The sequence below is a fragment of the Ochotona curzoniae genome, unplaced genomic scaffold, assembly GCF_017591425.1.
Source record: "Ochotona curzoniae isolate NIBS_2020 unplaced genomic scaffold, NIBS_Ocur_1.0 contig_48, whole genome shotgun sequence".
Taxonomy (NCBI): Eukaryota; Metazoa; Chordata; class Mammalia; order Lagomorpha; family Ochotonidae; genus Ochotona; species Ochotona curzoniae.
In genome coordinates this window covers 2,140,168-2,166,432 of record NW_024466391.1, presented here as the reverse complement: position 1 = coordinate 2,166,432, position 26,265 = coordinate 2,140,168, and the positions used below count along the sequence as shown (strand labels likewise).

At 62.1% G+C, this 26,265-nt stretch overlaps 1 protein-coding gene across 1 annotated transcript in view; it reads left to right on the top strand.

The window, feature by feature from the left end:
* Nucleotides 1–25,951, top strand: part of TAF4 (TATA-box binding protein associated factor 4) — a 41,021-nt gene extending 15,070 nt beyond the window's left edge. Inside the window, exons 2-15 of the mRNA XM_040988242.1 lie at nt 6,416–6,582; nt 7,780–7,899; nt 9,720–9,839; nt 10,472–10,594; nt 13,994–14,083; nt 14,555–14,800; nt 16,240–16,387; nt 16,645–16,759; nt 18,269–18,438; nt 18,722–18,852; nt 19,153–19,278; nt 19,565–19,621; nt 19,942–20,061; nt 24,673–25,951. Of these exons, the coding sequence (XP_040844176.1) occupies nt 6,416–6,582; nt 7,780–7,899; nt 9,720–9,839; nt 10,472–10,594; nt 13,994–14,083; nt 14,555–14,800; nt 16,240–16,387; nt 16,645–16,759; nt 18,269–18,438; nt 18,722–18,852; nt 19,153–19,278; nt 19,565–19,621; nt 19,942–20,061; nt 24,673–24,840 (1,901 nt within the window). The 3' untranslated portion in view covers nt 24,841–25,951. The remainder of the gene's footprint in view (nt 1–6,415; nt 6,583–7,779; nt 7,900–9,719; nt 9,840–10,471; nt 10,595–13,993; nt 14,084–14,554; nt 14,801–16,239; nt 16,388–16,644; nt 16,760–18,268; nt 18,439–18,721; nt 18,853–19,152; nt 19,279–19,564; nt 19,622–19,941; nt 20,062–24,672) is intronic.
* Nucleotides 25,952–26,265: the final 314 nt, after the last annotated feature.

The window sequence follows — 26,265 nt, the reverse complement described above, 5'->3', positions numbered from 1 at the left end:
AGTGGGCTGGTGGTGTGTGGCAGGCCAGAACTGCTGCTGGCAGTGCTGGTGACATGAATGCCAGTGGGTGTCCATCTGCTCCACTTCCGATCCTGTTTCCTGCTAATGGCCTGCGAACATCAGCACCTCAGCACCCCTTCCCCCCCCCCGTGGGAGACCCGGATGAAAGTCCTGGCCTCTTGCTTTGGCCTGGTCCAGTCCTGCTACTGAGGCCTTCTGGGGTGGACCAGCAGGTGGAAGTGCCCTTTCTGCCCTTTTCTGTCTGTCGTTGATGTTCAGAGTGGATAGGTAAATCTTTAAAAGCCTAAAGCCCTGGGGGTAGGCGGTGCTCGTCCTGGCTTCGCCACCACGGGGCATGCCCACGCCCGGATCTGTGTCTGAGCTCGTCTGAGCTCGGTCCTGGCTCCTGCCGATGGGCTGTGGGGACTGGCTGGGGTGCCTGCCTGTGGTGGGAGCCCTGGGGGAGCTTGCGGCTCCGGGTGCGGTCCTGGCCCAGCCCTGTTGGGACGTTTGGAGAGTGAAGCATTGGTGGGACTGTCCTGTCTTTCCACTGCAATGAAAAGAGGCAAGCAGAAATTACAAAGTGCAGCTAGTTGCAGTGGCGCTCACAGCTTGAGCTCTGCTGTGCTGTGGGGTTGGTGAGGGTCGCCAAGGGTGCGTTTCTGACCTCAGCTCCCTTGAACGTGTCACTGCAGTTCCAAGCCACCGAGAGGACTTTGAGGCCAGACCCTGAGCCTGGTCCTCCGGCCTGTGGCTGCTGTGCTGTCGGAGCCTTCTCTGGGCCGCCTGGAGAAGCAGTGCATGGGACTGGGAGACACAGGTGCCTCTGAGCCACAGGGGACGCAGAAGTGGCTGAGCGGGAGTGTGATTCAGGGCCAGGAAGTCAGGGATGGGTGCGTGGCCGGCCCTTTGTGTGTGTGAATGTGGCCAGTTTGAGCGACTGATTCTCTGAGTTGAATGGCTTAGAGACATTTGAATGGTCCTTGGCAGAACAAAGGCCCCTCACCTGTGGTGGGAGGGTGCCCACGTCTGGGTGGTTCTGACAGAAGTGCCCCCTGAGGACCGGGGCCGTGCCCGTGGAGACGAGGCTGTCCAGCGGGCTAAGCCAAGAAGGGGCTTGGGACGCCAGCACTCAGGAGAGCGTGGGGAGGCCGAGAGAACCCAAGGCCAGGCCTGATGGGCACAGGGGGAGGAGGTGGCTCTGAGCGCCATGCTCTCCATCAAGGGAACATCCGGTGGCCAGAGGTGTTTCTTACATCTTCCGGAACAGTGAAGTGGGAAGAAATGGGATGGGGGTGCAGGGCCAGGCCTCTGGTGGGCCGGGTGCGGGGACAGCCTGGAGGCAAGGGGCAGCAGAGACCTCCCTGAGGGTTGAGGGAGTCAGCTGACACACCTCTAACTGCTTCTCTCTGCTTCCCCTTCCGGTTCCTTAAAGCTGACTCAGCAGGTGGCATGGAGGGGGGGTACCTGCAGGCCCCCATCACCTGGCTGGGCGTCTGTGCTCTGGAGGGTCCACCCTGCCTGGGTGAACAGTTGGCCTGCCTAGCCCAGACCCACCCAGCCAGCAGTAAAGGGGAGGAGGTGTGACGCCTGCAGGCTGTGTCTGGGCTGGGCATGGGGCAGGTGTGGGGCCAGGGGCTAGCTAGCAAAGAACCAGGCTGTGCAAGGGGCCATGCCTGCTGCCTTGGGCTCAGAGACAAGCATGGCCGCCGTTTGGGGTGTCAGCTTGGAATGCCGGCAGGGAGCTGCAGTGCCTTATGGGAAAGCCCAGGACATGGGGGGGGGGTCTCTGTACTTCCCTCAGGGAATGGAGGAATGACCTCTCTACCCCCAGGCACTCACAGCCCTGCAGAGCGGGGGTGGGTAGCTCTGAGGGCCGTGCAGCAGGGCTTGCAGTGTGCTCCTGGACTGCTGGAGTGGCTGGCCTTTGGGGCCGAGCACTGGGGTGGAGTGGAGTGGAGAGGTGGGGGACTGTGTCCCAGCTTTGAGAGGCCCTGGTGGGAGGGGCTCAGAGCAGAAGGCCAGGATGGTGGGGAAGGAGTGTAGGTCCTTGTGTGTCTGTGCGTACATGTAGAGCCTATGGGGTGTGTGTGTGTGTGTGTGTGTGTAGCCCTTGGGGTGTGTGTGTGTGTGTGTGTGTGTGTGTGTGTGTAGCCCTTGGGGTGTGTGTGTGTGTGTGTGTGTGTGTGTGTGTGTGTGTAGCCCTTGGTGTGTGTGTGTGGAGCCCTTGGGGGTGTGTGTGTGTGTGTGTGTGTGTGTGTGTGTGTGTGTGTGTGTGTGTGGAGCCCTTGGTGTGTGTGTGTGTGGAGCCCTTGGTGTGTGTGTGTGTGGAGCCCTTGGGGAGTGTGTGTGTGTGTGTGTGTGTACACGTGCATGTGGAGCTGAGCCTTGCAAGTTCAGCACTGGTTCAGAGGGCAGGAGACACTTGTGAGGGGCAGCCAGGGCTTGCATTGTGGGCAGTGGGCCTGGAGGAGAGGGGTCTGTATGGGAGGATGGAGAGGAAGACGCGGGCAGCACCGCAGGCAGGTGGGGCCAGGGAGCCAAGAGTGTGTTCTGTTGTGTGCAGGGAGCTGGAGCAGAAAAGGGGCTCTGATATGGGCTGCTGGCCTGTGCTAGGCTGCAGGTGTGGGGGGGGCGCCACCCCACGTCGGTGTTCATGAGGGAAGTGGGAGGGTGACCTCACACTCAGGGCACCACTTGCTTCCTGTTGACTGGTCTGTATCCCTGCTGTATCCAAGCTTCCCGGGAAGCATTCCTGCCCAGCCAGAATGAATCAGAAGGCCCAAGGGCACCTCGGGGGTGTGGGAGGGGCCCTCAGCACACAGGGAGGCAGGCCTGGGGGGACCCCCCTTCTGCCCCGAATGGGCCCACTGCTGGGGTCAGCAGAGGCCAATCCCTCTAATCCCTGGGGAGAGGCTGATCTGCCATGTGACCTGGGGGCTGCTGCATCCCAGGCTCCCTTCGCAGCCTCCTGGCCAGTCTGAGGCCCAGGGATGCCCTGAAGTCCACAGCTTGTGGCCTGGAGTGCTGGTTCAGCGTTTGGTTTTGGATGCTCAGTTGGCAAAGTCTGCAAATGTTTCAGTGTTTAAAAAGAGAGAGAGAGAGATGGCTGATGTGGATCGTTGTGGTGCCCGGGTTCCCACGGGGCTCCTGCTGTGTCTGCTGGCAAATGGGCAGCAGGTGGGGGTCCCTGGTGGGCTGGGGACGGCGGGGGGAAGGTGAGTGCGTTGGGGCCGCACTGTCCGTGCTCAGAGCTACCAGTGTTTCCTGCGTGAGGGATCTGCTGAGGGCGTATGCCCAGTGCTGCCATGACAACTGAGCAAGTTCTGATGTGTGTGGACGCTGGTGCCACCTCATGGTCAGGAGCTGCAGCCGGCCCCCGCTCTTCCAGCCACTGTCTGCAGGCCCCTGGTCGGCATGTGGCCACTGACACACCTCTGTCCCTGGAGCCAGGTGTGCATCGCAGCAGGTGGAAGAGCCTAGCGCCTCTCACCGCTTTTACTGAGCAGTCATTTGGGATTCCCTGAGTTGTTGTGGGTCCCCTCCGTCTGGTTGCCAAGAGCTTTTCCATTGCGGTAGATGAAAATTTCTGTCCTTTTACTTCTGCTTGCTACTGTGTGCAGGTTGTCTTCCTTCAGGCTGTTGGTTTGGCTGACCCCTGGGTGCTTCCTTCCCTGGGAGCTCCTGGGAGCAGAAGGTGGGTGCTGTGGCACCAGGAGTTGTGCCAGGGACGGGAGCCTGCTTTTGCTCTGGTCATTTCCTGCTGACAGGTACCCTGGGAGGTGAGGGGCCCGCGTCCCTGCTGCCACCCAGAAGACCTCAACGGAACTCCCGTCTCCCGCTCCTGGCTCCCTATTCCCGGCTCCCATTCCTGGTTCCTGCTCCCGGCTCCTGCTCCCGGTTCCTGCTCCTGGCTCCCAGCTCTCAGCTCCTACTCCCTGCTCCCGCTCCTGCTCCCAGCTCCTGCTCCCGGCTCCTACTCCCTGCTCCCGCTCCCTGTTCCTGGCTCCCGCTCCTGCTCCCGGCTCCTACTCCCTGCTCCCGCTCCCTGTTCCTGGCTCCCGCTCCTGCTCCCAGCTCCCGCTCCTGCTCCCGCTCCCTGTTCCTGGCTCCTGCTCCCAGCTCCCGCTCCCGGCTCCCGCTCCCGGCTCCCACTCCCGGCTCCCACTCCCGGCTCCCACTCCCGGCTCTGGCCTAGGCCATTTGCAGCGGCTGGACTCTGCTGCCCTGTCCCTCTGCTGGACCCGCCTGTATTGCATTTCTCTGTTGTGTGATGGGGTGGAGAGAAGGAGAAGGGTGTGTGAGGGGCGTTTGTTGAACCCTGTTGTCCATGCAGGTCTCCTTCGTGGGCCGCCCTCCGTACCTTCCTGGGTGCTGTGCAGGGAATAGGCCCCGGAGCTGCCCCTCTGGGGAATCCCACCATCGTGTTGGCACTACACCGAGGGCTGCTGGCGTCGCCGGTTGGGAAGTGGTCCTGTCTAGGCTGGCCTTGGCTGTGTGTCCTTGTTGGGTTCTGAGTCTGCTGGGCTGGGACCTGCTCCAGGAGCGTTGCCGTTGGGGAAGAGGCAGGCAGCGGGCACCTGAGGGCTGTGGTGCCTGTGTCGTCATGGCTCTGAGCCCTGCGTGGAGTGACCGTGGTGGGTGTGGTTGTAACCTTCTGTGTAAATCTGTCTTTCAAGTAGGTAAATAAATCTTAGTGAAAACAACAAACCTGCCTTTTGACGATAAAGAGAAGTAGAATCTAGACTAACACTGAATCTTCACCCGAGTGGAAGCTATGAGTTCTTAGTGTGACTGCACAATGATGAGAGCTGTGGGGGCAGGGGAGGGCGCGCAGGAGGGCTCTGCCAGCCTCGGTGGTGGGTGCATCTGTCCCTGTCTGTGCAGGGTACACGTGCAGGGGCCCCTGCTGCCCAGCAGCCAGGCCAGCTCCTGCCAGCGCAGCCTTGGGTGGCTCCCAGAAGCCTGTGGTTCTTCGTTTTGCCGAAGGTAACGCAGTCCTGTGGATCAGAATGCTGAGGCCGAGGCAGCCTGGGTTGGTACCCGGTCAGGGGAGGGACGTGAACAGGCCGTTGTCTGGAGTTGAGTCAGCAGGGACTCCCTTGTCTTGGTGTCTTGGCCGTGACAGAGGTGCTAATGGCCTGTGCGCCGTGCTCTAAGGAGTCATAGCTTTTATACTTGGGACATGTTCAAAATGCCACTTTGATTCTGATAAAGTTTTGACCATCGTGCTGTTTCTTGAGGGTCTGATGTGTTCCTTTCAGTGTTGGTGGGGTGATTTTTCCAAGTGGAAATAAAACCACATTCCAGCTTGGGCTGCCTGTGAAGTCACAGGGTCCGTGTGCTGCCCTGCTGGTGGCCTTCAGGTCACTGTGTGTGTGTGGGCTGCCGTCTCACGGCCTGGGTCCACTGCTAGTGGCCTTCAGGTGGCCTTGGGGATCTTGGGTGAACAGGCTTACTGCTGCCTCCAACTTGCCAGTGGCTGCTGAGCAAGGCAGACTCATCTGCCACCTGCCTGAGGCCGTCTCGGGGCTGGCCCTGCACGCATGTGGTGCCAACCCGTCCTCTCGGGGCTTGTGAGGCCTCCCCTTGGCAGAGATGTGTAGTGCCTGGGTCTGGCTGGGTTGGCTCCCTTCAGCCTGTTCTGTTTTCGGTGGGACATCTTGGAGGGCAGCTGTCTTTACAGGCCTGACTGGGTTTTTGGGTCAAGAATTTTAGTGGCAAGCCCGGGGGAGGCCTTGCCTTTGCTTCTCTACTGTGTGACGAGTGTGGGAGCCAGGCCTGCCCTCAGGAGCCCCTCCCTCTGTCGGGGAGCAGCACTTTCCCCGGCGGCTCGTCTCTGCAGCGCGGCTGGCATCCTGGGAGCTGGGCTGCTGAGCTAGGCTGCCCTGGGCCCACTGCCTGGTTCCTGGCTGGGCAGCAGAACCTCCTGGGTGGTGTGCTTTGCTTTCCCATGAGTGAGGGTGAGGGACCGTCCTTGCACAGGGGATTCCCAGCGTGGCGCTGTGTGCCCAGCCGAGTGTGGGAACACTTCCCGCCCCCTCCATGCCCTCATGTGGTGTGGACACCAGAGGGCTCAGGGCTCAGGTGGGGGATTCCCTGCTGTGTCAGGGTTCTCCAGATGCAATGTGGACGATGCCAGGACGCAGGGCCAGCATGTGGACGCCCCTGGGGCCCAGCCTCGTGATGTCAACAGGTCCTCCGACCCCCTCACCGCCTGACCTCGCCCCTCGTCACTTTGACTTGGTTACCCTGGGAAGTGCAGTGTGGGTACCTGGCTAGCACCTGGCTGGCTGGCGGTGAGCCTGTGGCGGTGGTTGACCTGGCTCTGCTGGCCAGTGCTGGCACTGCTTTGGCTCTGTCTGCCCCTCACAGTGTCAGACATTGTCCTGACCTTGCCCCGTCTTGTCCCCAGGAATGGTCCTCGTGCGGAGTGAGAATGGGCAGCTGTTGATGATTCCCCAGCAGGCCTTGGCGCAGATGCAGGCGCAGGCGCACGCCCAGGCCCAGCCTCAGAGCACCATGGCGCCACGTCCTGCCACCCCCACAAGTGCCCCTCCTGTCCAGATCTCCACCGTGCAGGTGAGTGCATGCATGCCCTGGAACACCTGCTCCTCGGGGCCAGGGCCTCCCAGGTGAGCAAGGAGTTCAGGGAGCCTGGGCACAGCACTGTCTCCTGCAGCGCCACTCGCAAGCTGGTGGAGGTGCCTCTTATCTCAGAGTGCCCGGGGGGCTGTTGTGTCTGCTTCCCCAAGTGAAGTGCTGATGAATGTGCTGGGCCCCGTGTGCTGTGGGCTATGCCCTGTGCCCTGTGGGCTGTGGGCTGTGCCCTGTGGTCTGTGCCCTGTGCCCTGTGGGCTGTGGGCTGTGCCCTGTGTGCTGTGTGCTGAGGGCCCCGTGTGCTGTGGGCTGTGCCCTGTGGTCTGTGTGCCGTGGGCCGTGCGCTGAGGGCCACGTGTGCTGTGGGCTGTGCCCTGTGGTCTGTGCCCTGTGGGCTGTGCGGCTGTGGGCGGGCTGTGGGCTGTGCCGGTGTGCCTGGGCTGTGGCTGGCCTGTGTGCTGAGGGCCCCGTGTGCTGTGGGCTGTGCCCTGTGGTCTGTGCCCTGTGGGCTGTGGGCTGTGCCCTGTGTGCTGAGGGCCCCGTGTGCTGTGGGCTGTGCCCTGTGGTCTGTGCCCTGTGGGCTGTGGGCTGTGCCCTGTGTGCTGTGTGCTGAGGGCCCCGTGTGCTATGGGCTGTGCCCTGTGGTCTGTGTGCTGTGGGCCGTGCGCTGAGGGCCACGTGTGCTGTGGGCTGTGCCCTGTGGTCTGTGCCCTGTGGGCTGTGGGCTGTGCCCTGTGGGCTGTGGGCTGTGGGCCCCGTGTGCTATGGGCTGTGCCCTGTGGTCTGTGTGCTGTGGGCTGTGCCCTGTGGTCTGTGTGCCGTGGGCCGTGCGCTGGGGTCCCATGTACGTGCTGTCAGCCCCTCTCTCGCACTTCCCCTGCTCTGTGAGGTGCTTTTCCCTCCTGGCAGGCCTTGTCCTCCTGTTGTTGGCTTGTTTTGCCTCTGCCACCCTGGATAGTGGCCATGCAAACGTGTGCATTGACGGTGGTGAAGGTGTCTGGAGACTCGGGGTAGCAGTGTGTGTACGCCTTGATTATAGCTCCTGGTTTGGTGGCTCCCATGAGCCCATTGCTGTGCCTGTGGGTCCTGAACTGTCCTGGTTGGGGTCTGTACACAGGGGGTTGGGGAGCTCTGCTCTGTTGGCTGGTGCTTGTCTGACATGACTGGCTGATCTGGCAGGCGCCTGGGACACCCATCATTGCACGGCAGGTGACCCCCACGACCATAATCAAGCAAGTATCTCAGGCCCAGACAACGGTACAGCCCACTACAACCCTACAGCGTTCGCCTGGCGTTCAGGTAAGGGGTAGCACGGGCCCCAAGCTCATGCGCGTGGGTCTTGCCGTGGGTGGGGGCTGGAGTTCATAGGGTGCTGCTGAACTTGGGGTGCTTTTCCCAGAACAGGGTTCCTCGTTCATACAGCGTCGGTCCCCAGCTGGGCCTGGGGAGCTTGCCCTGTGCAGCACGTGTGTCGGACAGGGGTGCCTCACGGCTAAAGATTTGTAGTTCAGTTGAAAGGCAGAGAGAGAGCAGTGAGGCTTTCCACTTGCTGGTTCACTGTGTAGATGCAGGGCCGCAGGGACCCGCTGGCAGCGTGCTGCCTCCGGGAAGCTGGGATCAGAAGCAGAGCCAGGAGTTGAGCCTGCCCGCTGTCAGATCATGCCAGCCCCAGCTTCGCTGTGTGTGGGAGGCCTGAGAGGGTGAGGGCAGGCGCTGGGACTGGACCACTCTGCCAGGACCTGGTGTTGGATCACCAGTGTGGCTCTCGTTTTGTGCCCTGCCACACCCTTGTGGGGGGACTGGTCCACCCCCACTTGCTCTGGGCAGCTCAGCTGTACTGGCTGGTCTGTCCCTTCTGCCAGGGAAGAAGGCAGGGCCCCTCGGGGCTGGCCCTGGCGCTGAGCTCTGCGGGTCCTACTGCTGCCGTGTCCTGGGCTTGACCAGCAGAGGGTGACAGGAATTCGGGAGCCCATGTGGGTTCTGTGGCACCAGGAGCAGGTGTCTGGCAGGTGGGGGTTCAGGAAGCCCCTGTGGGGAAGGGGTCTCCTGGCAGGCGGGGGTTCAGGAAGCCCCTGTGGGGAAGGGGTCTCCAACTTGGGTACGGTTATTTTCTGAGAAGCTCACATAGTTTCAGTGAAGTTTGGGAAAGATGCAGTCACTGAAGTCAGCAGGTGTCAGGGGATGCACCCTGAAAAATGAAGTGCTGGGCGCAGTAGCCAGAGGGCCTGTGCGGCTGCTGGCTACCCCAGTGGGGCCGGGGGAGCCCTGGCGGGGGCTTCGGCCTGGCCCAGCCCTGGCTGCTGAGGGTCTTTCAGGAGTGAAGCAGCTGATGGGGAGCCTGTTTGTCTGCCTCTCTGCCTGCCAACTGCATTAAGTAAATTAAATAATAATAATGATGATAAAAATAGTGATAACAGTAGTAATAGCCAGCCCCCAGAGGGCAGGTGAGTCCTGTGGTCCAGTCCGGGACCAGCCCATGGCCCCTCAGCGCCTCCAGGGCTGCCCACCTCACCCTGGAAGTGTAGGCTCATGGTGTGTGTGGTGTGCAAGCAGTGCCCAGGCAGGGCGGGGACGCCTCTGCTCGGGGATGGCCCCCGGGAAGCCCCAGAGAGCGCGCAGGTCCAAGCAGTGCTTCCTGAGCTGTCCTGCCCCCTGCCTGCACTCTGTGCTGCAGGGAGTCCTCGCAGCTGCATTTACAAGTGGGGCACATCAGCAAATGTTTGCGTCAGGATCATTCTTGTGAAACGGAAACCTCGGGAATTTGTGCAGCATCTGAGGCCTCCTGCCCGTTTGTTCAGCCCAGCGGCCACTCCCTCCTGGCAGTGTGCTAAACCCTGACCCTGCCTGATGTGGCTGCTGGGTGAGGTTCTTGCAGGGCAGAGGGGGCTTGGTCATTGGTCACCCAGCCTCCTCACAGTGACTGCAGAGTAGGCTCTTTCCCGGGATGGGCTGTTTGCACAGGCGCACCAGGGGACTTCCCTGGACGTCGTCATAAGTGTGGCTCTGCTGAGGGCGGCAGCTGGTGGCAGGGACCCTCAGCTGTCGGGGAGTGGCTGCCGTCTGCACGGAGCTGCTGGGCGGCCTGCCATGTCCTCACCATGGGTGTTGGGTCCTTGCAGCCTCAGCTCGTCCTGGGGGGTGCTACGCAGACGGCTGCCCTCGGGACGGCGTCTGCAGTTCCGGCAGGAGCTCCTCAGAGGACAGTGCCAGGGGCCAGCGCCACCACCACAGCTGCCACGGTAAGAGCCCTTTGGGGACAGCTGGGCAAGCAGCTGCCATACCCCCCCGCTTCCTGCTGGCTCAGACCATCGATGTGTGAGGGGGCATTGGGCCCACAGCCCTGATGAGGCATGGGAGGGGTGCAGTGAAGCACTCTGATCTTCCCTCTGAGCTTAGACCGGGGGCTGTCTGTGGATGGGAGACAACTGGCTGGTGGCAGTAGAGGAGCACGCCTGACCACCTTTGGCGTAGTGACAGCACTCCCTGTGCCCCTAGCCCACTCCTCTCTCCCTGAGCCCCTCTCTCCACTCCCCATGGCCCACACCAGGGCAGGTCTTTCAGCAAGATGGCACCGTGTGACCTCTGGGCACGTTTTTCCATGTTTCTCTGGAGCTCTCATCAGGAGTTGGTTCTGGTGTGCACTTTCAGGTGGCGCCCTCTGCTGTCAGAACAGTGCCCTGTGCCCGCCTTCGGCCACTCAGTGTGATGGCCTGTGGGCTGAGGGTACAGCCCTGTGATGCCCTGGACAGGCGTGGTGGGCTGCCCTCACAGTGTTTTCTGGAAAGAAGTTAGGAGAAGAGCCATGTGTCTCTTGGCCAGGCGTCTGCGAGGCTCCCCTGACTGCCTCACTTGTCTTTATGTTTTAACCTAGGAGACCATGGAAAACGTGAAGAAATGCAAAAACTTTCTGTCTACATTAATAAAGCTGGCTTCGTCTGGTAAGCAGTCCACAGAGACGGCAGCGAACGTGAAGGAGCTGGTGCAGAGTTTACTGGTGAGAAGTTGCACGATTCCCCGAGCCTGGGCACGGCCATGATGGCAGGGTCAGGAGGAGAGGGCCCGGGCACGGCCGTGATGGCAGGGTCAGCAGGAGAGGGCCCGGGCACGGCTGTGATGGCAGGGTCAGGAGGAGAGGGCCTGGGCATGGCCGTGATGGCAGGGTCAGGAGGAGAGGGCCCGGGCACGGCCGTGATGGCAGGGTCAGCAGCAGGAGAGGGCCCGGGCACGGCCGTGATGGCAGGGTCAGGAGGAGAGGGCCCGGGCACGGCCGTGATGGCAGGGTCAGCAGGAGAGGGCCCGGGCACGGCCGTGATGGCAGGGTCAGGAGGAGAGGGCCCGGGCACGGCCGTGATGGCAGGGTCAGCAGGAGAGGGCCTGGGCACGGCCGTGATGGCAGGGTCAGCAGGAGAGGGCCCGGGCACGGCCGTGATGGTGGGTCAGGAGCAGAGGGCCCGGGCACGGCCGTGATGGCAGGGTCAGGAGGAGAGGGCCTGGGCACGGCCCTGATGGCAGGGTCAGCAGGAGAGGGCCCGGGCACGGCCCTGATGGCAGGGTCAGGAGGAGAGGGCCTGGGCATGGCCGTGATGGCAGGGTCAGGAGCAGAGGGCCTGGGCACGGCCGTGATGGCAGGGTCAGGAGCAGAGGGCCCGGGCACGGCCGTGACGGTGGGTCAGCAGGAGAGGGCCAGGAGAGGGCCCGGGCATGGCCGTGATGGCAGGGTCAGCAGGAGAGTGCCCGGGCTGGCTGTGACGGTGGGTCAGCAGTAGGAGAGGGCCCGGGTGCCGGAGTCCAGCTCCAGCTGAGTTCGGAACTCGCGAAGGGTGCGTGGATGGGCGCAAAGAGGAAAGAAAGACGGACCACTAGGATTCCATGATCATAATGGGCAATGCACAAAAGCTGTCCACTTTATTTATACAAAATCAGTCAAACTCTGGCTCAGACTTTTTACGTCATGGTCAAGTGGGTATTTCTAAGGATAATTCTGCCATTAGTTTTACCTAGAAACAATAGAAGTTCCTGCTACAATTCTTATTCTACAACTCAATCTTGTATCACAAAGAAAAGGGGAACCTAAAGAATGAGGAAAGAATGAAAGCCTAAATACAGGTCCCTTGATTAGCATAAGGTCAATGGGGACAGCCAAGACAGTAGGAATAACAGAAGGCCCTTTTGCAAGACATTATTATTGACATTAACCTCCAAGCTCACACTGAGTAAAAGGCCAGCCTCAGAGTAGCAAGCAATGCCTGGATGGATTAGAGTTCTTCCACAGGGTGGTCTGGTGTCCATGCCAAGGGAGGCGGAGCTGCATTCAGGTGGTTGTAGAGACATCCACCAGGCCCTGCCATATAGCAGAAGTTCCCTGCGGTCCAGCCTGCAGTGGAATAATACTCTCCACACCTTTGCGTCCCCCACATCCACTGCACGGACCCCAACACCCGAGCACGGCTGTGATGGTGGGTCAGCAGGAGAGGGCCAGGAGAGGGCCCCGGGCACGGCCGTGATGGTGGGTCAACAGGAGAGGGCCCGGGCATGGCCGTGACGGTGGGTCAACAGAAGAGGGCCCGGGCACGGCCGTGACAGTGGGTCAGCAGGAGAGGGCCAGGAGAGGGCCAGGAGAGGGCCCGGGCACGGCCGTGAAGGTGGGTCAGCAGGAGAGGGCCAGGAGAGGGCCTGGGCATGGCCGTGATGGCAGGGTTAGCAGGAGAGGGCCTGGGCACGGCCGTGACAGTGGGTTAGCAGGAGAGGGCCAGGAGAGGGCCCGGGCACGGCCGTGAAGGTGGGTCAGCAGGAGAGGGCCAGGAGAGGGCCCAGGCATGGCCGTGAAGGTGGGTCAGCAGGAGAGGGCCAGGAGAGGGCCTGGGCATGGCCGTGATGGCAGGGTTAGCAGGAGAGGGCCTGGGCACGGCCGTGACGGTGGGTTAGCAGGAGAGGGCCTGACCCCGCCCCCTTCCTTGTGGCCCCGCATGTGCCACCATCTTGAGCTGTGTCTCAGCTTGCCCATGTGGAGAGACTGGCTAGTGCTGGGAGGGCATGGCAGGTGGCCACTGCATGAAGGGCTGTGCTGCAGAGTGGTGTGTGCGACTCCTGGAAGCTCTTACGGTGTCACTTCTTACCCCCGCCACTCCTCCCGCCTTCCCCTCCCACCTTTACTGCTTTTTTTTTTTTTCTTTTTAAGATTTATTTATTTCTTGGAAAGTCAGATATACAGAGAGGAGGAGAGACAGAGAGAAAGATCTTCCGTCCGATGATTCACTCCCCAAGTGGCCACAGTGGCCGGTACTGCGCCGATCTGAAGCCAGGAACCAGGAACCTCTTCCGGGTCTCTCACTCAGGTGCAGGGTCCCAAAGCTTTGGGCCGTCCTTGACTGCTTTCCCAGGCCACAAGCAGGGAGCTGGATGGGAAGTGGAGCTGCCGGGATTAGAACCGGCGCCCATATGGGATCCTGGCTTGTTCAAGGCGAGGACTTTAGCCACTAGGCTACGCCGCTGGGCCCCCTTTACTGCTTTTAAATAGGGAGGTGTCAGCCTTGTTTAATGGACAGAGGAATGCAAGGGTTGCTGCCCCCCTATGTTCTGGGGGCGCCTGACAGCTGAGCTGCGTGGCCACAGCGGTGTCCCCTTCCCACTCCTAGTGGTGCATTCTGACAGCCACAGCCGCGTGCCCCGGGGGCTGCCCCTCACTCCTTCCTGGACATGAGGCTTGCGCTCCAGGTTACGGGGTATGCCGGGCTGGGGGCGCCTGGCGGCTGCTCTCTGCTTCTCACTGAGCCCAGCAGCTGTGCTCTTGTCAAGGCCACCAGTGCCAGGCCTGGGGTCCCCTCATGGTAGGACATGCCTGTGGCCCTGCAGACGCCCCCGACAGAGGGTTGACACCTCATCCTCTGACTTCCACCTCTAAATGCTCGGTTTCTATGTTCTGGGTCAGAGCTTGGGTGCTTGTGTCCTCGCTGTGGCCTGGCGTTGCCTCTGCCCCCAGGTCCTCGCTGTGGTTGCCAGGTCCTCGCTGTGGTTGCCAGGGCTCCTTAGGTGCAGCCAATACGCCGTGCTGCTGGTCCCTGCCCATCTCACTTGTTTGTTGCAAGCTTGAGTTTCTTGAGAGGAATTGGTCCCTTGTGCTCTGGGCTCTCTTGGTTACTCTGTACCAGGCTGCTGCATCTTGAGCCCTTTGCAGGTGTGGGCAGGGACGGCCCCTTGCAGAAGCTGCCCTGGCCTTGCAGGCTCCTGGCTCGGATGGGGCTGGGAGTGAAGTTGGGGTCTGTGCAGCGAGCACAGCTTGGCAACCCCTGTCTCCTCCAGCAGTTGAAGGGGGCAGGTGAGGCCACTTGGTGCTGTGTGGAGGTGCGTCCATGAGCCTCTGTTCACTGGTTTCAATGTGGCTCTTGTTTTTAAGGATGGAAAAATCGAAGCTGAAGATTTCACTAGCAGGTTATACCGAGAACTTAACTCTTCACCTCAACCTTACCTTGTGCCTTTCCTGAAGGTAAGCAGCAGGTGCCCAGGCTGCCCAGCGAGGCCGTGCTGCTGGGCGGTGGTGCCCGCGGCTCCAGGCCGTGTCTAGGCCTTCACTGTGTTAAGCAGTGCTGCTGTTTCTTGATTGTATTTCATGTTTTGGAGAGCCAGAGCCAGAGACTGCCTGTCGCTTCCCCCACCAGCTGACCGCCATGGCTGTGGGGGCCAGGCGGAGTGGGGAGTCCAGAACTCCATCTGGGCGCCCACCTCGGGGCAGAGGCCTGGGGATGGGAGCCGTCTGTGCTGCCTTGGAGCAGTGCCCTGAACACTGACCCTGCTGTCGCTGCCACCTTGTTTTAAAGTGTGCTGGTGGCAGGAGGGGAGACCTTGGCAGATGTAGAGGCCTGACCTCAGAATGTCCCCTTGGGCTGGGAGCCTGTTCCTTCAGTGGGGCGGGCTGCCTGGTCCGCTTCTGAACCCTTCCTCCTGTGTGTCCCTGCAGAGGAGCCTGCCTGCATTAAGACAGCTGACCCCCGACTCGGCGGCCTTCATCCAGCAGAGCCAGCAGCAGCCGTCGCCCGCCTCACAGGCCACCACCGCGCTCACGGCCGTGGTCCTGAGCAGCTCGGGGCAGCGCCCGGCGGGGAAGACCGCGGCCACCGTGACCAACGCCCTGCAGCCCCCCGTCATCAGCCTTGCCCAGCCCACGCAGGTCGGCGTGGGCAAGCAGGCGCAGCCCGCCCCGCTGGTATGCACGGCAAGGCCAGCTGCCCAGACGGCGCTGTGAGGGGGCTGGGCTGGGGGTGCATCCGGGGTGGGCATTACTGTATGAAATGTGCCCCAGGCACATGCCCTCTGGTCATGGGCGAGGCCCTGGGGGGCAGGGGAAGAATGGTAAGGCAAGCATTGGTCCTCTGGCTGAGCCTGTGTGAGGCTGTAGTGTTGGTCTAATGGTTCATGATAAGAGGGCCCACCTGCGTGGTGTACCCAGAATGGCCTGGACTTGGCTTTGTCAGCCACGCAGTCCAAACGGAGGCAGAATGCGCTGGGCAGAGAGGGCGAAAGCGTGTCTGCCCCTGGGCAGAGGGGGCCGCTGGCAGCCTGGTGGTGTTTCTTAAACACCAATAGGGTGCTGTTCCTCTAAAGACAGCTCAGAACTGGAATGAGTGTGTGTGGCGGGCCGAGGGTCTCAGTGCCCGCAGGATCAGAAGCCCTTAGGTATGGCATGCCTGATGGGTGGAGAGGAAGAGAGGCAGGAAACATGGGCAGCAGAGCGTGGGCATCCCGGGCAGTACCAGGCCCCTGAGGGAGGGGGCAGCAGAGCGTGGGCATCCCGGGCAGGGCCCCCTGCTTGGTGCAGTGTGAGGGCAGGGCTGCCATGGCCCCGAGGGTGGGAGTCGGGCCTCTTGCCAGGCCCTGACCTGGTGCTGGAGTGCGTGCTTGCTGCCTCAGGCACTGGTGCCCCACTTCCTGCTGGGAGCACCAGCAGCTTTTTCCTGCGTGGGAAGCAGAGCCCTTAGCAGGAATTAAAGCCCGTGTTAGCTGCCAGTGTGCGGCTCCTCTGCTGGCACCCCGTGATGGTGGGGTGTCCCCGCTGGGGCCTTGTCACGTCAGGGTGACACCCTATGTTGGGGTGTCCCCGCTGGTGTCCTGTGACATTATGATGTCTGCACAGCTTCCTGTTTCTGCTGGGTGCACCCCAGGCACCTTTGTGAGGGTCAGACACGAGTGCCAGACTTGTGGTTGAAGGCGAGGCCTCGCAGGCTTGAGCTTTGTGGCTTTTGTTAGGGGTCAGGTTATATCTGGGGGCAGGGTCCATGGCTCGGGCAGTGGGGTCGCTAGAAGTGCAGGTGAGGTGGGCTTGGGAGGACCAGGGTGTGAGAGTGGCAGGCCTGGTGGGCGTGGTTGAGCCACTTTTCAGGCAGGACTCATCCACCTGCAGGATCAAAGCCCAGGAAACTACTCAACTCTCAAGAGGGGGTCCCCTACCAGTGCCTAGGAAGCCGCTTGGAGCCTGGCCTCGCAGCAACCCTCAGGGCCCTGGGTTGCTCTGGCAGGGACGCTGCTTGAGCTGCTGTGGCACCTGGCGGGGGCACCTCCCCGTCTGCCCCTGCGCCGATCCTGCCAGCTGCGTGTGGGACGGGGTCGGGGGCCATGTGCTCACCTCCCTCCCTGGCTCTGCCACAGGTCATCCAGCAACCCTCGAAGCCAGGAGCCCTGATCCGGCCCCCACAGGTGACGCTGACACAGACGCCCATGGTCGCCCTGCGGCAGCCTCACAGCCGCATCATGCTGACCGCCCCGCAGCAGGTCCAGCTGAGCCAGCTGCAGCCAGGTGAGGCCCGGGCGCAGCGTGTGCGTGCTGGCTCGGTGAGCGCGGCGTGCACCAGGGCCACTGACGCTGTGTGCCTTTGTCCCACACGACTCTGCATGTGGAATGGTTGATGAGATGGAGAAAGTCCTGAGAGGTCCCTTGCAGTGGAGTTCGGGTTGAGCCAAAGTTCTGAAACCCTTCACTGCAGCCAGTGAGGCGGGAGTGAGCTCCCGGGCAGGGCCTGCCGACAGCCTCGTGGGATTGCCCGTGTCTTGCAGTCCCCGTGGTCAAGCCCGCTGTGTTACCTGGAACCAAAGCCCTGTCTACCGTGTCAGCCCAGGCGGCCGCTGCGCAGAAGCACAAGCTGAAGGAGCCTGGGGGCGGGTCCTTCCGGTAAGCGCTGCCCCGCCGTGGGGTCAGTGGGGAGCTGGCCGTGGCTTGCTCGGGCTCTCGGGGCCTGCTTGGGCCTTCAGCCCAGGGCTCCTGCGGCTGCAGACTGCTTCTCCCTACCTGAGTGGGGCACATGTGTGGGGGGTTGCCTCGAGGATGCCGCCTGAGTGGGATTGGGGGAGTGGCAGACCTTCCGTCTGTGGCGGTGCTGGTGGGGGCTGGACCAGGATGAGGCTGGGGCCGGGGCCCCCTCCGGTCTCCCATGTGGACAGCAGGGCCCCAGGTACTCGGCCATCCCTGCTGCTTTCCTAGGCACATTAGCAGGGAGGTGGGCGAAGCCAGACAGCTGGGGCTGGAACTGGAGCCCTGGTGAGGGGGGACTTCATCGGTGTCACCTCGGCGGTCCCTGGGGCTTCTGTGTGTGAACAGATAAACTGTTTCATTAGCCCCTTGAGTGGTAGTGCATACACTTGCCGTTCACTTGGCGTCAGCACCCCGAGGAGCCCCCTTGGGTCGGGGGTTCCCAGGCCATGGGCAGGAGGGGCCATGGTGGGGAGAAAGGTACACTCGGCCTCAGAGGCTTCCTGATCCCCTGTCCTCCCCATGTGGACAGTGTGGTCAGGGAGTGGGGACTAGGGAGCATGGGGTGCAGAAAGGAACTCAGTTCCTTGAGGATTGGAGTCAGGAGTGTAGGGGGCCGCTGGCAGCCAGGGTTCCTCTATTTGAGTGGCATGGGCAGGTGCTGCATGAGCCTGGGCAGGCTGGCACAGACTCTGGGTGACAGCACTGCTGGGTATGGATGACGGGGGGGACCAGGGAAGGCAGAGTACGTGGCTGGCCTGGGCTGTGGTGCTCGAGGGTGACAGGTGGGGGATCCCAGCGAGGTGACGGCTGCCCCAGTAGCAGGTGACTTCGTGCTGTTGGGAGGACCCAGAGCGTGTCCCCTGGGGCCCCGGGGCAGCCCCCGCCTGGGGTCAGCATGCGCAGTGCTGTGTGGCTGGCAGACAGCATGGAGGAGTCTTTCCACGGCTGCTGCCTCTGGGGCTCAGGCCACCGTAGCGAGGACTCCTGGGGACAGCTGGCCAGTGACCTTCGGCTGTGAATGGTGGGAATGTGTGCTGCTGCCTGTGGTAGTGACCACAGCAAGGGACAGGAGATGTCCTGGGGCAGTTGCCAGGATGGTGGCTGTGGGCAGCAGTGTGTGGGCGATCAGCTTCTTGTGCCACGTGGGGGCTCCCCTTGGCCAGGTGGGCAGACGCCCCGACTGCTCCAGCTTCTGGCTGGGGCACTAGGAGAGTCGGGTGGAGTGAGCCTGGAGAGCAGTGGGCACGTGCTCGAGCTTTGTGATTCTTGGCTGCTGGTGACGTGCTGCAGCTCGGCTGTGACCCCATGCAGGTCTTCCTCGAAGCAGATGGAGTGCCCCGGGCAGCCGGTGCAGGTGCTGGGCCTTTCCAGCAGGAGGCCGGAGCCTCTCCTCCACCTGCTGTGACGATCCGATCTGTTTTTCTCAAGGGACGACGACGACATTAATGATGTGGCATCGATGGCTGGAGTAAATCTGTCAGAAGAAAGTGCGAGAATATTAGCCACAAACTCGGAAATTGTGGGGACGCTGACTCGGTCCTGCAAAGACGAGACCTTTCTCCTCCCGGCGCCTTTGCAAAGAAGAATATTAGAAATAGGCAAGTGGACACTGGGCAGCTCCCGGGAGAGTTTAAAAGATAGGTCAGAACCAGGCAGGTGGGCGCTGGGCAGCTCCTGGGAGCACCCGTGTCTGAGTTTGGTCTGCCCTCTGCTGGTGGCTGAGGGCAGCAGGCCATGCCTGCCGTGCTCGGCACTGGTGAACTGGTGGTCCTGGCTGGGTTGCCCTGAGGTGGTAGAGCACAGGGCAGCGGCGAGAGGTGAGGCAGGCAGTGCTGCCCTGGCTCCACACGACACGCTTGCTTCCTGTCCCCTGGGCTGCAGGTAAGAAGCATGGCATCACGGAGCTGCACCCGGACGTTGTGAGCTATGTGTCACACGCCACGCAGCAGCGGCTGCAGAACCTCGTGGAGAGAATATCAGAGACGGCGCAGCAGAAGAACTTCTCTTACAAGGTAGCCTGCCGGGAGCGGCTTCGCCATTGCCAGCCCCGGCCCGCGGCTGTGGCCGCGCCTTCCCCGGGCCAGCAGGCGGCCAGCAGGCGGCCAGCAGGAGGGCACCTGCCGGCCTGGAGGTGTCCCTCCCACAGCCCTGGGGTCCCAGCCTCAGAGCAGTGTCAAGGATGCCCTTGACACGGGTCTGCGGGTTCTAGAATCCCTGCGGGCATGTGTGAGGTGCAGGCGCCTGTGTCCGGGGCAGCCGGAGGGGGTGCGTGGCCCCGGCTCCAGGCTCAGCGTGGCTGCGTTCTCCCGCAGGACGACGACAGGTACGAGCAGGCGAGTGACGTCCGGGCGCAGCTCAAGTTCTTCGAGCAGCTCGATCAGATCGAGAAGCAGAGGAAGGACGAACAGGAGCGTGAGATCCTGATGCGTGCGGCTAAGGCAAGTGTGCGGCGGCTCACGCGGGCGCGGGCGGGACTGCACAGCCACATCCCTCCCGGAGCAAAGGGTGGCAGCTGGGCCCAGTGGCCAGGCCGGGCAGTGGGCAGCCCCCAAGTCTGGCTCGCACCCTGTGGGATTGCATCTCGCTTTCTCGTTTCCACGCGTGCCATGGGCAGCTGACCACGCAGCCTCGCGTGTCAGAGGACATGTTTGTTGACTGGTGGTGGCTGAGCCGCACGTGAACCCTCGGTCATGACTTGTGTCTTTCTGCTGCTTTGAACGACAGTCTCGATCCAGACAAGAAGACCCCGAGCAGCTGAGGCTGAAGCAGAAGGCGAAAGAGGTGAGGGCGGGGCCCCAGCGTGTGGGTCCACATCCGGACTTGCCCCCAGCGCCCCCCCGGGCGTGGGTAGTGCCGCGTGCGGGAGAGCGTGGCCTCTGCGGAGATGTGCAGCTTGACGCTCAGAACTGGTCCATATTTCTGACTCTTCACGTGAGCGTCATCCACTTTGAGAAGTGCTGCTGTTTCTCATTGACAGAAGACGCTCACGGTGGAAGAAGTGTGAACGCACACAAGCCGGAATGTGAGGGCTCCTTGGGGGACTTTGTTTCTGCTTCTGTGGTAATGAAAGGTGACCCCACTTCCTCCCGCTCTTGCCCCAGATGCAGCAGCAGGAGCTGGCACAGTTGAGGCAGCGTGATGCCAACTTGACCGCGCTGGCTGCCATCGGCCCCCGTAAGAAGAGGAGAGCAGACTGGCCAGGCTCCACAGCGGGTGCAGAGGTACTGGCAGGGTGGGCGACAGGGCTCCGCTGTGGAACTGGGCAGGGCAGAGGGTGCGTGCAGAGATGCTGGCCTCAGCGTCAGCTTCTTGGGCCAGGAATACGCATGGGACCACTCCAGGTCCTTCGATTGTGTACCCTCCTTGGATGTGCCGTGCCCTGCCTGGACACACTGTGCCCTCCTTGGACACGCCAGACCCTCCTTGGACGTCCCATGCCCTCCTTGGATGCCCTGTGCCCTCCTCAGATGTGCCGTGCCCTGCTCGGATGTGTGGTGCGGGTGTTGCCCAAGTGCCTTTGCAGGCTTTCCACCTGGTTCTCTGGCTCCCGTGAGCTGCCGAGGGCCTGCCTGCTCGCTAACCAGTGTGTGTGCTGCTCATTCTCGAGGCGAATGAATGAAAGCTGCTTTTCCAAAGCTCAGTGCCCGCGTGGGCCCACCTGGGTGCAGCTAGGGGCCTCGGGGGCCTTGGGTCTCTCCTTGCACTTGGGGCTGTGGTGTCGGTGCTTTGCATGTCTGACAGCCGCTGGAATCCTGGGTGGGCCTTCTGGGGGGCATGCTGAGGCCCCTGCTTCCGGGTGGCTTTCTCACTTTGTTGACCCCAACTCCCAGTCTGAGCCTGGTCTGAGGCCTCTCAAGTGTGTGGGCCTGACTTGGTGTTTGTGGGGTACGGGTCATGGTGCTCAGGTTTGGGGGGGGGTCCCATCCCAGCCGTGGAGTGGCTATTATCTGCGTACCTGCTGTGTGGAGAGGAGGTGATCTGAGGCAGGGCCCACACAGTGACCTTGGCAGTGTGCGAGGTCTCTGTTGCCCTGGTGTCTCTGACCTTGGGGCTCTGGGCAGATGTGGCCCCCGGGGAGAGGTGGCATGCAGGCTGTGGGGCAGGACTGTGAGTTGGGAAGGGCAGCCCAGAAAGTGTGGGCTCCATTTGGTCTCCCGCGTGCCAGGGACATTTCTGCTGCCTCCCAGGCGTGTCTGCAGGGAGCTGGCTCACCAGCTGGGACACTGACTGGCATCGTGGGCAGGAGCTTTGGAATAGCAGCCCACGCCTGAGCTGGGCCTGATGTGTGGCGACTTTGCAGCCTATGGGGCCCACTCCAAAATGGCATTGAAACCATTGAAATATGGGAGTGCGGGACAGCAGCTGTGTCAGAAGGACCGTTCGTGGTGTGGGCACTGGAGGTGTGGGCCCTGTGTGTGCTGCTCCGCCCCCCCCACCTGCTTGTCACCCGGGCTGCACCATGCTGGCAGGAAGTGAGCTTCCCGGGCGTCCTGGGAGAGGCCTGGGTCGGCTGCAGGGCCGCAGCAGCACAGCCCCTTCTCCGTGCTCTCTCCTGCCCGGCGGTGTCTCGTGTTGCGTTTCCAGTGGTGTGCGTGGGCGGGGTCTCCCACGGCGCATTAAAACCGTCGGTGGCCTTTGCTGTTCAGATGGCGTGGGTCTCTGGGAGCTTTCTCGTTCCTCAGCCCTCTTGCCATAGCAGTGTGTCTGAAGTGCTGGTGGGAGTGGGGGTGTGGGGGGGAGAGTGGGGGTAAGGGGTGCTTGGGGCTCCCGGGAGCTGAGCTGGGGCACCCTCCCAGGCCCAAGCTGATCTTGCCAGCTGTGTGGGCCCTGCCGAGCAGTCCGTGGGGGGAGCCCGTGTCTCCCCGGGCGTCCAGGTGGCCTTGGCTGTGATAGCCGATAGCTGCAGCAGGCTTAGAGCTGCTCGCCTCAAGGGGCGTGGAAGTGCACACGGGCACCCTCTCGGGGTGGCCGATCCCCAGCTGCCCCCCGCAGCCATGCTGGCCCCTTTGCCTTGTGTTTCTCCCGGGAATCCCCCCATCTGAGCATTGCCATGTGCCAAGAGTTGGAGCTGTATGGAAGGGACCCACAGCGACAGGCTGGTCGCTGTGATCAAAGCCAAGTTCTTGCTCTCCTCGGCCCCGAGCCTGGCCCCCTACTCCTGTCTCTGGTCCCCACAGGCTTTTCCTTCCATGCTTGGAGGCATCAGGGTGGTCTCGTTTCCATGGATACGGTCACGGGTGCAGCTTTCCTGCAGGTGTGTGCTCTGCCTGCCCCCCAGCACTGCGCTGCCGCCTTCCAGGGTCCGTGGTGTCGAGGCGCCCTCTCCTGACAGACTCGCGAAGTGCAGGAGTGGACCTTTTGTGCCTGTGCTGGCTGGTTGGATCCTGCGTCTGTGTGGGCTCGGCCCTGCGGCCCACCGCCCGTTCATCGTGGGCTCGGCCCTTCCCGGGGTCTGGGATCCGTGTGGGCTCGGCCCTTCCCGGGGTCTGGCCCGGGCCGCTCGCAGGTGTTCTTCTGTGCTGTTTGATTATTTGAAAGACAAAGTGCTAGAGCCAAGGTGGGGCGATTTTGTCATCTTCTGTCTTTCATCGGGGGTCACTCTGTACATGGCCTCAGTGGGTAGTGCTGGCCAGGCTGAGCCAGGAGCCTGGGGCACCATCTGCATGCCACTGTCCAGGGAGGCAGGGTCAGATCAGCTGGGACTCGAGCTGCCCTGGAGCACCGGGTGCCGGCACTGCATACAGGGGCTTCCGTTGCTGCAGCACAGGCTCCTCCAGGAGGCGCGTGCAGGGTGACTCCCTCCTCTTGTCGTGTCTCCCTCTGAGGCAGTGCTGGGGGACGGGCAGGCCACCTCAGCCATGGCCTCTGGACTGGCGTCCATTCTGCAGCCTGCTGTGGACAGTGGACCCGTGGCACCGCCAATGGATGACCAGCCCTGGGTGCTGCTGGCTGTGTGCTAACTAGAAGCCCACTGGAGCTGTCTTCCCCCGTCCTGGGTGACGGCCCCGGGTGCGTGGGGTGGTGGGACCTGACCTTTGGGCTGGTTCGTGTGAGCTGTGAAACTGCCTCCCGCTGCCACTTGCTCCAGACCTGCCCCTGGTGGGGAAGACATGGGCCTGCCGTGTGGAGGGCCTCATGGGGTGCTGGCCCTGGCACTTCTGTCAGCTCAAATCTTTGCCAGGGTCATGTCCAGCCCTGCCCCGCAGGAGTGTCCTCCTGGGCTTCCCAGCATGGCCCTGACCCCCGCTAGCTGGTCTGGTCCTGCCTAGTTTGCACACTGGGAAGATGAGAAGGCAGCACTGCTGGTGTGGCAGGGGTTGGCCGACAGAGCCCCCGAGGTGGGATTCAGGGTGGGTCTGCTTTGCTGACCTGGGAGTCCACAGGCTGGTTGAGCTCCGTGTTCAGACTTTGCCGATGGTCCCTGAGTGCAGACGGGGCCCTCCATGCTGTCACTGCTCGGCAGGCAGGTTGACGCCACCTCGTGGGCCCCAGGAGATGGGGGAGTTAGCTTTGGCTGGTGGGCCAGTTGGGGCATCAGTCTAATCTCAAGAAAAGATTGCATTGAAATCTTGCTTATCTGATTTCTGACTTGTAGCACCCTGTAAACTTAACGCCTTGCCCTGGCGCCAGCTCTTGGGCTCAGAGAGCAGATATGCTGCATAAGGCGGTGGCCTGCAGGTGGCCACCTCCCCGTGGGCCCCCCCCCCCCCATGTGCCAGCCGGGCTGTGTGCTGAGCCCTGAGGTCACGTGTGGTGACTGCGTGAGGAAGCCCTGGAGCCTTGCCGCCGTAGGCTACACATTGGCCCGCCACGGACAGGCTTGGAGCCCAGCCCGCAGGTGGCCTGCTCTTGGTCGCTGGTGCCATTGTTCCAAGCCGCCAGAGGGCGCTCCCGGGCAGGGGCTCCCCTTCTTCCTGCGCCGAGGCCACTGGAGGATGGGACTTGAAGCTGCTCTGAGCCTGCTGTGACCACGGAGTCCCTGCAGCCGGCACCTGCCTGCGAGGCCAGAAGGAGTGGGTCTGCATCGGGGCTCAGATCGGGGTTCAGGCACCCGAAGGTGGCCTGCTCTCCTCGTCTGGCACCTGTCTGTGAAGAAGCTGGGGCCGAGGGCTGCAGCCACACCAGCCTGTTTTGAGACTTGCCAAGCCGGAGCAGTGGCCTGCCCCAACTGGACCTGGACCAACCCAGGCGTGGGCAGTGTTCGGCGCAGGCCTGGGGCTTCTCCTGCCCCACCAGCCTTGGCAGTGCCCTGGCAGAACTCCTGGGCGCCTCCGACTATGCGAATGCCATGAGGACTCAGTGGCCGTGTCTGCTCAAGCGTGCCGGAACTGCTTCCCCCCTCGGCGTGTGGACCCTGCTGCCTCGTGTGACGCCGCACTCGCTCCAAGCCTGCCTACAGCAACTGTCTGGGTCGAGGGTGCCCGCAACAGCTCCATGGATAGCAGGCTGCCCCAGGGCCTGGTGGTGCTGGGTGACTGTGGGCCAGGGGGCCACTCTCGGGCCCGAACTGTCCACTGTAACCACTGAGCCTTCGTCCCTTCCCTGCTCAGCACCAGTTTACCCAGGCCGGGAAGGCAGGCCCAGGCCCAGTGTGTGTAGCGGCCACGTGGGATGACGCAGCCGGCCTTTGGAGCGGCCCTGGGTGGGCTCGGATCCCCAGCTGCACCTGCTGGGCAGCTGTGCCGTGGTTCTATGGAGGGCCAGGTGCTAGCTGTGGGGTCGCCGAGGGCTGGTGTCTGAGCGTGCGCCGTGGGGGCCCCTTCCAGTCCCTCTTGTTGGGCACCTGCCCCTGGCACCACTAACTCGCCTGTCTTGTGCTTTCTTGTCACCAGGGCGCGGGCCCGGGCTCAGCGGTCCCAGGCAGCTCCGGCGTCGGAACCCCCAGGCAGTTCACGCGGCAGAGAATCACGCGGGTCAACCTCAGGGACCTCATATTCTGTTTAGAAAATGAGCGGGAGAGCAGCCACTCCCTGCTGCTCTACAAGGCGCTCCTTAAGTGACACGGCTGCGCGGACGGCTGCTGGCTCTGCACGTGCCCCCTCTGTGCGAGCCCAGCAGCTCCCTTTGGGCGGGACCGCTTTCTGAATCCGCTCTTCAGTACGAGAGCAACCCGTCTCTGTAACAGAGAACACGAGGCCCGGGACTCTCACAGGACAGCCGAACCCTAACTCAGCTCTGAGTGAGTGGCCTTCTTGCCAAACAAGCCATATATATAGACTGACGGAGCCGCCGAGCGCGCCGCCCCGGCCGCGTGTGTTCAGCCCGTGTGGACGCGTCTGCAGCCGGCGACCTCACCGCCTTTGTTTTATGTTGCTTAGAGTCAGTTGGCAAAGCAAACTGATTTTTTAGCCTCCGCCCCCGCCCCGCCCGCCCGGTGAGACCCTGGAGGCACAGCAGGTCACTGTAGCTCCGCGGCCAGACCGTGGGCAGCGTCGTGGGCGCCGCCCCTGCCGGGTCTGTAAAGCTGTAACGTGAAAAGATGGAAACCTTTTCAGCATAAATATATTTTACTTGCACTGTGTTTTTTAGCTCAAAGTGGAAACTTAGATGAAATAAAATCAGAGTTGAGAGGAATCATCGGAGGCCTGTCGTCGCAGTGAATCAAGTGTGGGAGATGTCGGTGTGTCCTGTCGCGGTGTACACGTCTGGCTCGGGGTGCACACACGGCGTGTAAACTACAATTATTTTGCTAAGACTGTATGCAAGCTGGGGCCGACTTTGCAGGCGTCCGGAGCCAAGCCCCTTCTTTGTACCTATTTTTTTATGACAGATATACTAATTGGTTCTTTCTATTTTCAGAGGTTATTGTATTAAATTGTCTATGGATAGCGCTTTTATGACTGTACACAACCTGGCTCGTGTGGCCCACGTGCGACCAGCCGCGCGCGAGCCCAGGCAGCCGGTCAGTATTTTCCACCGACACCTGAGAACTGTTACAGCCTTTTCGTTTGTCTTTTAGGAAATCCCCGTCTTTCCATTTTTCATGTAAATTTTGCACAGTTACTTGTTCATATGTAAATATTTTACTTTGAAAAATGAAGTTTTTAATTGCTATTGTTTTATATAGGATTGAAAGAAAATTAACTCCTTTATTAAAAACAACTTTATCTGTACGTATGTTGTCGGCTCTTCGCACGTTCGCATCCTGCCGTGGTCACGAGCTGGGGTGGGCTCTGCAGCACAAAGCCCCGAGCTGCCTTCAGGGCACGGTGCGTGCGGCTCGCCTGGGACGCAGGGGAGGCCACTGCAGAATGCCTCTGGTCAGGCCTGCAGCTCTGCTGGGCTGCAGCTGAGAGCCCTCGATGGGCGAAATCTGTGTGCGCCTGGCATGTGTGTAGACATGGGTCATGCTGGGTCAGGGTGGGGTGCCCCCGTCCTGTGCTGGGTTCTGAGGGCAGCCCCGCGTCTGCACAGGCTTGCCTGCG